The following is an 11,240-nucleotide window of genomic DNA, read 5'->3' on the forward strand; positions in this document are numbered from 1 at the left end:
AGTCTGCAGAGAGCCTGAATCTGTAGCTCAAAGAGGTGTGAACAGCCTCTAATGTAACTAACAGCGGAGCTGCCTGAGCTGCAGAAAGACTGAGCCCATCGCTCAGAGAGGTGTGAACTTCCTGTGACATTTTGGGGTTACCTAAGGTGTCCGGGGTGAACTACTATCACTGCTCACAGCGTGGGAGAGCCGTGCCCATGGCCAGAAGGGGGAAATCTGCCCTTAACTGCCAAATGCTGGTAGCACTGATGCTCTGCTCTGGGATCCTCAAGCCCTGCATTTTCTCCTGCTGGAGAGCAGTTTACACCCCCCTCTCTGCTGTGCTCAGGTGCCCCATCTCTTGTTATCGGGACAGCTGCAATGTGCACCAAGCCTCTGCCTCCCGCAGCACCCCCCAGTTTATGGGCATCACCTCAGTTCCACTCTCCTTCACATCCGGTACGTAGACATGGGAACAGTACAACCAAACGGAGGTTTATTTTACAGAGCTGGAGACAGAGATTCAAAATAGAGGCCAGGAGAAGGGTTGGAAACACCAGGTTACTGACAAACATAAACTGCAGTCCTGAGCCTGTCCTTATTACCCAGCTCCTTTCCTGTCTAATAAGGGATCCCGCCCGCAGTGGCCAGTCCATGCAGTGCCTGACCAGTGCAGGGGGCTGGTACCCACCTCTCAAGAGACCCTCCTTTGGGCAGAACATCACCTCCATGATGGATCTCATCTTGTGTCCCTTTTCCTTCTCTTATACAGCCCCCAGCTTTGTCTCGTTTCACAGTCAGGGTCTTTCAGCTCAGCTCTGAGGGTCCCTGTTTCCCCTGCAGGAAGGGATCTGGGGGATCAACAGTGTGACACTGTGGCAAAAAAAAAGCGAACAGCACTCTGAGATGTATTAGCAGGAGTGTTGTCAGCAGGACAAAAGAAGTAATTCTTTTACTCCACTCTGCGCTGATATGGCCTCAACTGGAGTGTTGTGTCCAGTTCTGGGCACCACATGTCAGGAAGGATGTGGACAAATGGCAGAAAGTCCAGAGAAGAGCAACAAAAATGATTAAAGGTCTAAAAAACATGACCTATGAAGGAAGATTAAGAAAATTAGGTTTGTTTAGTCAGGTAAAGCGAAGACCGAGAGGGGACAGGTTAACAGTTTTCAAGTACATAAAAGGTTGTTACAAGAAGGAGGGAGAAAAATTGTTCTTCTTAACCTCTGAAGATAGGACAAGAAGCAATGGGCTTAAATTGCAGCAAGGAAGGTTTAGTTTGGACATTAGGAAAAATTTCCTAACTGCCAGGGTGGTCAACCACAGGAATAAATTACCCAGGGAGGCTGTGGAATCTCCATCACTGGAGATTTTTAAGAGTAGGTTGGACAGATACCTGTCAGGGATGGTCTAGATCAGTGATGGGGAACCTATGGCCCACAGGCCAGATCCAGTCCACTGCTTCATTTCATCCGGCCTGCAGCAAGTCTCTGTGCCACGGGCCGCAAGTTCCGGGCCTTGGTGCCCTCCCGCGGGGCTGTAGCCACAAGTGCCGTCTCGCCCCGCTGCAGGGGAAGCTAGGGTTGCAGGCTGTTAAAAGTCCGGTCGGCTCCACGCAGCTCCCGGAAGTGACGGTCATGTCCCGGTGGGCCCTAGGCGCAGGGGCGATCAGGGAAGCTTTGCGTGCTGTCCCCGCTCCCAGTGCCAGCTCCGCAGCTCCCATTTGCCGGGAACGGTGGCCAATGGGAGCTGCGGGGGCAGCGCACCTCCCTCGAGGGGCCAGACGTGGCGGATGCTTTCAGGAGCAGCACAGAGCCAGGGCCGGCACGGAGCCTGCCTTAGCCCCACTGAGCCGCCGACTGGGAGCTGCCTGAGGTAAGCGCTGCTGGGCCGGAGCCCACACCCCAAACCCCCTGCCCCAGGTTGAGACCCCCTCCCGCACACTAACTGCCCCCTGGAGCTTGCACCCCGAACCTTCTCCCACACCCCAACACCCTGACCCGCCCTGAGCCCCCTCCTGTACCCCAAACCCCTCATCCCCAGCCCCACCCCAAAGCCCATAACCCAGCTGGAGCCCTCACCCCCTCCCACACTTCAACCCCCTGCCCCGGCCCAGTGAAAGTGAGTGAGGGTGGGGGAGAGTGAGCCCCTGAGGGAGGGGGGCTGGAGTGAGTGGGAGGCGTGGCCTCAGGGAAGGGGCGGGGCAGGGGTGTTTGGTTTTGTGCAATTAGAAAGTAGGCAACCCTAGGGAAAGCCCTGAGCCTCCATGCCCCCGCCCCCCGTTCCTCCATGGGGTTGTGTGTGGCCCATGATTGATTTTTTTTCTGTGGGTCAATGGACCCTTATAGAAAAAAGGTTCCCCAGCCTGGACTAGCTAATACTTAGAACTGCCGTGAGTGCAGGGGTCTGGACTAGATGACCTCTCAAGTTCCCTTCCAGTCCCTGAGAGGGTCATAGCAACATGGAGGCTGCTGGGATGCTGCTAGGATGTGTTGTGTCTGGGGAACTGCCTGCCACTGGATTGTCTTTAATGAAGGCTCTCTCTGTTTCTCTCTCTCTAGGGAGGCTCAGAGACTGATGGCCCCTCCCAGCCACATCCAGATCCAGTGCCTTCATCCGTCTCCTCTTCTTTCTCCCTGGAGTCTCCCACAACTTCAACATGGGCATGGCTGAGGTGTGTGAACAGCATGTGGCCTCCTTGCCCGCGCACAACCAGGTTGGGGAGGGCATTGATGTGACCACCATGCTGGGCTGGACGCGGGCCTACCTGATGGACACCAGTCTGGGGTGCGTCCCAAACGGCACCTGCAGCCTATGCCAGAACCCACTGCAGGGAAGGTAATGGCAGAGATTGCCGCTGGCGGTGGTGGATTGGAGGGTCCACAGCTGGGGCAACCAGGACCTCAGCAGCTCAGTGGGAAAGTCAGACACGGCTGTGGTCCGGGTAATGGCGTCAGACGTGAAAAATGACTGGAAGTTGGAGCTGGAGGTGAGCCCCATGGCTTAGCCCTGGGTGGTCCCAATCCTAGCTATGCGCACCTGAAGGAGAAGCAGGACAAATGCATGTTCGAGCCGCATGAGGTGTCCTACGTGTATTACAGGTGATACTCTTGGGGGAATTCTGCACTAAAAAAATTAAAATTCTGCAACAAAAAATTTAAAATTCTGCACACCGTGTTTTCAAATTCTGCATATTTTATGTGTCAAAATAACACAATATAATCACACTAGTTGCAATTAGTTTTGGCCATTTATTTCAAAATACCTGTCAGCAGGTATGTCTGTAACAATACAGACAACAAAAAAGAGTCAGGAAATGTTTTTTTGACAAACAGATTCCTTACTAGGCACATTAATACAGAACTCTGAGTGATAATTCATTTAAACTACAATACAGAACCCTATTTGCTGCACCGCTCAGAAGCAGGGCAAAGGCTGGGGGGAGTCGGGGTAACGGAGGAGCTGAGGGAGAGGGAAGTAAATCGCTGGGAAGGAACCTGGGTGTGAGCTTAGAGGGTTGTTGGATATGGGTGGGAAAACTATGGAACAGGTTTTGCTGGGGGGCGAGGAGGGATTCTTAGGGAGCTTCCCCCATACAGACCCTGGTTGACCCCTAACCTCTCCTATTCAGTCAGACACATCTACCCCTGTCCACATGTGTCCCTCCACCCCCGCTCAGACACCCATCCCTAAGTGACCCTGTACCCCCTCCCCCTTCCCCATGTGTCTCTGTGCCCCCACTCAGCCACTCTCTGTCCCTATGTAGCTCTACACCCCCTCCCGCATCACGCTGTGGCCCTGCACCTCCCTCCCTTCTGTGGCCCTATGCCTCCACTCCCATTCAGCCCCTGCCCCAGTGTGTCCTCCCCCACTAGCCCTTGTGAACCCCTGTCTGACCCCCCAGCACCCTGCGCTGTCTGTTTCCCCATAGCCCCTGCCTCCTGACCTGGCCTGACAGGCGCTGTGAAGAAGGCAGGATCTTTCTCTTTCCTAGCTGGCCAGGAGCTGCTGCTGTGTTCTAGCACCATAGTGCCCTCTGGTGGGCAAAAGGCAGAACTGCAGATGTTATTTTTTGCTGGGAGCTGCTGCTGTTCTTGCGCCACAGCACCCTCTGGCAAATGGCGGAACTGCAGGAACACATTGGCAGAAGCTTTTTTCTGCGCAAAAATGAAAAATATGCACGGCTCATTAATTATGCACACACGCAGTAGTGCAGAATTCCCCCAGGAGCAATCAGGTGAGAATCCCCTTCATTATCCCCGGCCTGCTCCCTAGAGCACAGCATCCCTTGCTGGGCCCCTGCCCTGCTCCCTGCAGCATGGCACCCCCCCGGACCCCTACCCTTCTCTCTGGATCACAGCGCCCCCTAGCACTGCACTGCGGCAGTGGGTTCAGCACGGATTGTGAGGGCTGAACACCCCCTACGGAGCTCTCTGACCCCAGGGAAGCCACAGAGTGGGCACTGGGGAAGGTGGGGCCCAGTTTGTGTGTGGGTGGGAAGGTGCCGGAGGTCTCTGGATGGCTCCTAACTCCTCTCTCTTTCCCCTCTAGGGAAGTTGAGACTCCCCCAAGCTCCCTGCTGATACCCCACTTCTCCCGGGCCCTGCGCCGCCTCCCACCCACCTGCAGCCTGGACATGTACAGGGCCCTGCTTTGCCACATACGGCACCCCCTACGAGAGCCAGGCAGCACTGGAGGGCTCATGGCCATTGACAGCGAAGTAGGATGTCGGGGTCTTCTCGGCCTGGATGGAGAGCCTCAAAGCCAGCCCGGCTGGGGCTCCTACTCCCTACTGCCCATCTATACCTTGGTGGGGCCGGAAGACCCCAGGTGGGAGGCACTGAGGTGGGTGGTGAAGGAGTATGTGGCTGAGCGGGGGCAGAGGAGGAGTTGCCCCCGTGGCTGCCCGGAGGGGGGCTATGCCGTCTCCTGGGACGTCTGCAAATGCTAGTGCTAGGGGGACCCCCCCCCCACCAACTCCATGTGCGGCCCACACAGGCAGGGTGCTGTGGGGCAGTGGCCTGTAAGGGGACCCCACGTCCTCCACCGACCCCCACGTCAAGGTCTCCTTCTAAGGCCGGGAACGGCGGATGCGCTCCATCAAGGACTGTAACAACTCCGCCCTGGTGGCGTAGGGTCTGGATTTGGGAGAGAGGAGGCTGACGGGGCACAGTGTCCTAGAGGAGCAGGTGTGGGACCACCAGGGCGTGTAGAGCGATGACTGTTTGGGGGCCTGCCGCCTGGAGCTCGTGGCCAGAGGCAGCATCTGGGAGACCTGCCACAACCTCAGGCGAGGCAGCGGGGTGGAGTATTACCATGTGCTGGGGTGTGTGCCCAACCTGGGGGTGCAACTGCCACGACTAGGTCCCCCGGCACGGCTAAGGAGAGGAACCCAGGAGTCCTGGCTCCCAGCCCTCCTCCCTCCCCCCAGCCACTACTAGACCCCACTCCCCTCCCAGAGCCAGGAGAGAACCCAGGAGTCCTGGCTCCCAGCCCCCCCTGCTCTAACCACTAGACCCCACTCCCCTCCGAGAGCTGGGGAGAAAACCCAGGAGTCCTGGCTCTCAGGCCCCGCCCCTCCTCCAACCCCTAGACCCCACCCCCCTGCCATCAGCCCCATAGTTCCGCCTTCTCCTCCGCTGGTTCCAGAAAACTACAAGTCCCAGAACCCTTTGCTTCCCCAGCCCCGCCTCCTGAAGGGGCAGCCAATGGGCCCGCGCCGGTTGCTGATTGGCAGGCGCGCGGGCCGGTGGGGGCGAGCTCGCGCCCAGCGCGCGGTGGTGGCGGGCGATGGCGGCGCCGGGCTGGGAGCGGGCGCTGCGGCTCGGGCTCTGCGCGCTGGGGTTGGCGCTCTCCGTGTACGCGCTGCACGTGGAGAGCTCGCGGGAGCGGGACCCCGGCTACCGGGCCATGTGCGACCTGAGCCCCTCCGTCAGCTGCTCCAAGGTCTTCACCTCCAGGTGCGCGGGGGGGCCCATTGCACGAGTCCCCTTCCCCCCACTGCAACCCCCCGGCCCCATTGCACGAGTCCCCTTCCCCCCACTGCAACCCCCCGGCCCCATTGCACGAGTCCCCTTCCCCCCACTGCAACCCCCCGGCCCCATTGCACGAGTCCCCTTCCCCCCACTGCAACCCCCCGGCCCCATTGCACGAGTCCCCTTCCCCCCACTGCAACCCCCCGGCCCCATTGCACGAGTCCCCTTCCCCCCACTGCAACCCCCCGGCCCCATTGCACGACTGCCTTTCCTCCCACTGCAAGCCCCGGCCCACGGCATGATCCTCTCCTCCCCATTACACCCCCCCCCCCGCTTTCCATTGCAGCCCCTGGCCCCGGTGCATGACTCCCCCTCCCCCTATTGCAACCCCTGCTCCCCACTGCAACACCCCCGACCCCATTGCATGACTCCCGTTCCCCCCACGGCAACCCCTGGCCCCCTTGCATGACTCCCCCTTCCCCGTTGCAACCCCCCCTTGCTTCCCATTGCAGCCCCAGCCCCATTGCATGAACCTCCCCTGCTCCCTACTGCAACACCCCTGTGCTATAGCCCCCTTTTCTCAGCCGCCCTGTGCAATAGCCCCCCCCCCCAGCTGCCCCAGCCCCCCCAGTGGAATCGCTCTGCTGCTCCAATCCCATGGACTATGTTCCACCCTGCTGCCCCCTGTGCTGTGCCCACACCCCTGTGCGATGACCCTGATGCCGTGCTGTGCTGCAGCCCTACATGCCTATCCCACGGGGCATACCCCAGCCTCCTAGGCCCTATGTGCTTTCCCACTCCATGGGAGAGCCCTGTGGTTCTGCACCCTCTGCTTAGTCCTTTCCTGCAGCCTCAGCCCTGCTGATGACCTGGCATCTCTGTTTCCAGCCTGGCCCCTTTGTGCTCTGTGTTGCCGGCTCCCACCCCAGTTTGTTTGTTAGCTCCAGAGAGACCCTGAGATCATCCCAGTTACCTCTGTGTTGAGCGCGATCAGGCAGAGGACCCCCAATGCCCGAGGCCCTCGCAATACCAGGGAGTGGATAATCCTAGATGGGCCCAGGGGATCCACGCTGCAGAGGGAGGTGAAGTCTGCCCCAGGGTCCCTGCCGGTCTGAGCTGGGGGAATTCCTCTTCCCAAATCTGGCGGCCCTCAGTGAGCCGGACCCACCAGCCAGGTGGCTAGAGCAGTGGCTTGGCTGTAGCTCGGAGCTCTTGCTCAGCTCTGGGAGGCAGGGTTTGTCATCTGGGCCCGGGTTTGTACAGCGCCTGGTGATCCTTCTTTGGCGCTTCTAGGAGCGACTGTAAGGATACCAAGACTGGGGAGGGGGGCGGGCGCGAAACACTTTTAAAAAATATAGGGAAACATGGTTATAAAATGAGAAACATTTGGCAAGTGAATTGGAAGGGGGGGCACTTGGAACTATTTTTTTTCGTCTCATTGTGAGGCCCTTAAAACTTCTTTTACAAATGTTTTTGAAGAGTCTGGAGTGAATTTGCTGTCCTTTTTAGTAGAGGGGGAAAATGTTCCTGGGGGCGGAGAGGGGTGAAGGGAAAGAACCGGAGTTAAGTTTACTTAGTCTTCTGCAAACAGCCAGATCGAACGCAGGGACGGGGCAGAGGTGATGGACGCTTTATCACTGGCAGAGAGAGGTGGAAGGGGAATGACCCTGGCCTGTCAACAGAGCCAGGGAGGACTGGGCCATGGAGTGAGGATTGGGACCCAGGAGATCTTGATTTTGTTCCCAGCTCCACCTCCGATCCTGCATCTGGGCCTCAGTTTCCCCATCTGTAAAACGGGGACAATGATCCTTTGTCTGTTTAGACTGTCAGCTCTGCGGGGCAGGGACCGTCTCTCGCCTTGTGTCTGCCCAGCATCTGGAACAATGGCGGGCCCAAATCTTGGTCGGGGAAGGGGGGGTCTGTGCAGCACCTGGAGAAGTGGGGGATCTGGTTTTGGCTGGGGGGGGGGTCCATGCAGTGCCTGACACGACAGGGGTCCCAATCTCAGTCAGGGAAGGGCAAGTCGGGTCCATGCAGTACCGGGCACTGATTGCACTTGGCGGGCGAGGGAGGGGGTGTCCGCCCAGCGTGACGGGGGCCGTGATCTCGGTGAGAAACACCCCCGCAGGGATCTGGGGCATGGGCGAAACACCGATTCGGATTCCGTCAGGACTCGGGTTTGGCTGTATGCGTGTGTTAGCATCCGCGGGCCTGACTGCACGGGCCTGGGCTCCCCCCTCCCCTCGCAGTGGGCAACACCCTGAAACATCTGGTTGCCGGATAAACAGCTGGCTTATCTCCTGCCAGGGGGTGGGGAAGAGGGGAGCTTTTATCAATGAAAGCGTTTCCTAGGCCACCAGTCCCGCCTGCCGCCAGGGCTGTGACGGGTGGGGGCCGTTGTCAATCATTGCCAGGGTGTTCTGTTTCTGCCACGTGTGTAGGGGCTCATGCCAGCCTAGCGGTTGGCAATTGCAGGGCCCAGGGGAGCTGCAATGTAACCCAGTTCTGGACCCTATTGGGGCTCCTGGGGGCTGTTCCAGTCAGCTGAACCGGCCCACCCCTGCGGCCCCCCAGCCTCAGCTCACTGGGGTCCTTCAGTGCCAGGGGGTGTGAAATGAGCTATCATCAGAATTTGTTACTGGCATCAAAATTGCAAGGGAGGGGCAGCAAACAGGAAGGGGGCAGAGCTCCCTGCACTAGGGGCTGCAGGAATCAGAGCTCCCCGGCCCCCCAGCTGGAGCAGGAGTTAGGGGCCTGGGAGTCAGGACTCCTGGGTTCTATCCCTGGCCTTGGGAGGGGAGTGGGGTCTAGTGATTAGAGCGGGGGGGGGCTGGGAGTCAGGACTCCTGGGTTGTATCCCCGGCCTTGGGAGGGGAGTGGGGTCTAGTGATTAGAGCAGGGGGGGGCTGGGAGTCAGGACTCCTGGGTTCTATCCCTGGCCTTGGGAGGGGAGTGGGGTCTAGTGGTTAGAGCAGAGTCCACCTTGTGGAAGGCGAGGGTCGCTGTCTGTACACTGCCAGCCTCCTTGCAGCCCCTGGTCCTATGTCCCCGTTCTCTCTGCAGGTGGGGCCGTGGCTTTGGCTTGGTGGAAGATCTCCTGGGGAAACACAGCGTCTTTAATCAGCCCAACAGCTTATTTGGCATCGTCTTCTACATCCTACAGACACTGCTGGGTAAGTGGGGAGGGGCATCTACCCCGTCCCACACGGGCAGGCTGGTGCCTGATAGTCTAACGAGCCCTCTCTCGAACCGTCTCCAGGCTTCACTCCCAGCACCCTGGCGGCCGTCACCCTGCTGGGCGCCTCCCTGGTCTCCATCGCCGGCTCGCTCTACCTGGCCTACATCCTCTTCTTCGTGCTCCACGACTTCTGCCTGGTGTGCGTCACCACCTACCTGCTCAACGGCGCCCTGCTCCTCCTCAACTACCAGCGTCTGGTCGGCCTGAGTGGGAGCGGGCCGCGCCGCGCCAAGCCCAAGGGGCAGTGAGCATGGCTGAGGGAGCCCCGGCCCAACCCCCTCCTGGAGCTGCAGTTGCGACCGCGAAGCCTCTTTGTATAGGAGCCAGGGGCCCATCTAGCACGGTATCCTGCCCCCTCTGTGCCAGACCAGATCAGACCCTGGGTCCTTCACCCTTCAAACACAAACTGAGGCCATTTCTGGCTTAACCAAAATGCTGGTATCATGTGGGTTAAAATAGTTACGTGACGCACACATACCCAGCAAGGGACTGAGTGTGAGAGACACACGCACACACGGGAGATCAGGTTTCATCACCTCCAGCAGGGGGCAGAGCAGCTCTCACGTATGCCCGATTCTTTCCAGCAGGGACCAGCGTGTGTGTGTGTGTGAGGGAGAGTGAGAGACATATGACCCTACTGACGTCAATGGAGGCAGGGCTGGATTCTGGTCTTGACAAACTCAGTGTGAATGGACTAAACAAGAACGCAGTCTAGCCCAGGGGTCTCAAACACGCGGCGGCCCGTGGGATTATTTCCTGGGGTCAGCCAGGCTCCCCTTCCCCCAGCGCACCGTGTCCCCGCTCCTCCGCCTACCTGTAGGCGCTTCCTGCTGCCAAACAGCTGTTTGGCGGCGCTTAGTGCTTTCCAGGAGGGAGGGGGAGGAGCAGGGAGCCAGGCGCTCAGGGGAGGAGAGGGAGAAGAGGCGGGACGGGGATATGGGGAAGGGGTTGGAATGGGGGTGGGGCAGGGACAGGGCCTCATAGAAGGGGTGGAGTGGGGACAGGGCTGGGGCTGGGGGTCAGGGATGTGACCCTCGGGCCAATAGACTAGTCCTCGTGTGGCCCTCATGGTGATTCAAGTTTGAGATCCTGATCTAGCCCTATGTAGCCCCGGCTTGTAAGTCCCCTGCTGCAATGACCGCGGTACTTTTGTTAACTGACCAGCAGGGGGCACTGTGCACCAAATCAATATGACCATGACGAGACCAGCTGGAGCTCCCTGTTTGTAGCTGAAATAAAGGTGCCCTCAGCAATAGGCCGCTGGGTGTGTTTGGTGTCTCGTTATTTAACCCTTTGGAAACTTGGGAGCCAGGCAATGCGTAGATAGTGGTGTCAGGCTAAAAGGGTACAGAGCATTAGGATATGGCGATAGGACAAGGGTTGGATCTAGCCTGGGGTCGTGCCCTCGCCCTGGTGCCCCAACTCGGATCCATGGACTCGGTAAATCTGGTGTCCTGCTTCCATCTCTGCTCGACAATGGATGGTTCATAGGAAGATGCAACCCCTCTTCGATGCCTTGCTGCGGTGAGCCATGAGTTCCCACTGGGCTTCTTTCACTGCAGACCGATTGTAGCATTCATGTTCAATGTGTGTTTCACCTAGATGCAGTCTCTGATCTCTGCTTTTCTGCAGCAGTGAGTTCCACAGGTTAGCTCTGCTTGCTGCAGAGATGCATAGGGTTCAAATTTCCCTGCGCATTAATTTCACTGAAGGGGCAGTTGGGCCAGTGTGACCTTAAATCTTCTGTTGCTTGCCGTAATCCTAAATTGCATGTGTCAGTAGGAGGGACTCTTTGAAGGTCTAATCTCCCCTTCCCTAGAGTCTTTCCACCTACCATCTCAAAGCAATTTGCAAATTCAAGTTTGTTAATCTTCAGTGCCCCCGGTGAGATGCTGTTTCACACAGGGGGGAAACTGAGATACAGCGAGGGGCAGGGATGTGCCCGTGGTCACACAGCAGGTCAGCGGAAGAGGTGGATGCAGCTGGCTCTTAAGCTCTTTGGCCGAGGCGACGTGTGGGGAGAGGGGTCATGTGCCCCCCCATATTTC

The 11,240-nt window shown here is 58.5% G+C and overlaps 1 protein-coding gene across 1 annotated transcript; it reads left to right on the forward strand.

Annotated features, from left to right (window-relative positions):
• Positions 1 to 5,732: 5,732 nt before the first annotated feature.
• On the forward strand, positions 5,733 to 10,447 carry LOC140912336 (vitamin K epoxide reductase complex subunit 1-like protein 1). Its single transcript, XM_073346566.2, has 3 exons — positions 5,733 to 5,939; positions 9,018 to 9,127; positions 9,214 to 10,447. Exons 1-3 carry the CDS (start codon positions 5,770 to 5,772, stop codon positions 9,438 to 9,440), a joined length of 507 nt encoding a protein of 168 aa, XP_073202667.1. The 5' UTR covers positions 5,733 to 5,769; the 3' UTR covers positions 9,441 to 10,447.
• The last annotated feature ends 793 nt before the right edge of the window (positions 10,448 to 11,240 follow it).

The sequence above is a fragment of the Lepidochelys kempii genome, chromosome 6 (genome assembly GCF_965140285.1).
Source record: "Lepidochelys kempii isolate rLepKem1 chromosome 6, rLepKem1.hap1, whole genome shotgun sequence".
Taxonomy (NCBI): Eukaryota; Metazoa; Chordata; order Testudines; family Cheloniidae; genus Lepidochelys; species Lepidochelys kempii.

Excerpts from the sequence above, each read along its gene's own strand:
- LOC140912336 (XM_073346566.2), top strand. The coding sequence starts at position 5,770 with ATGGCGGCGCCGGGCTGGGAGCGGGCGCTGCGGCTCGGGCTCTGCGCG. Across the intron at positions 5,940-9,017 it reads TCCAAGGTCTTCACCTCCAG|GTGGGGCCGTGGCTTTGGCT; the intron begins GTGCGCGGGGGG and ends TTCTCTCTGCAG. Across the intron at positions 9,128-9,213 it reads CATCCTACAGACACTGCTGG|GCTTCACTCCCAGCACCCTG; the intron begins GTAAGTGGGGAG and ends AACCGTCTCCAG.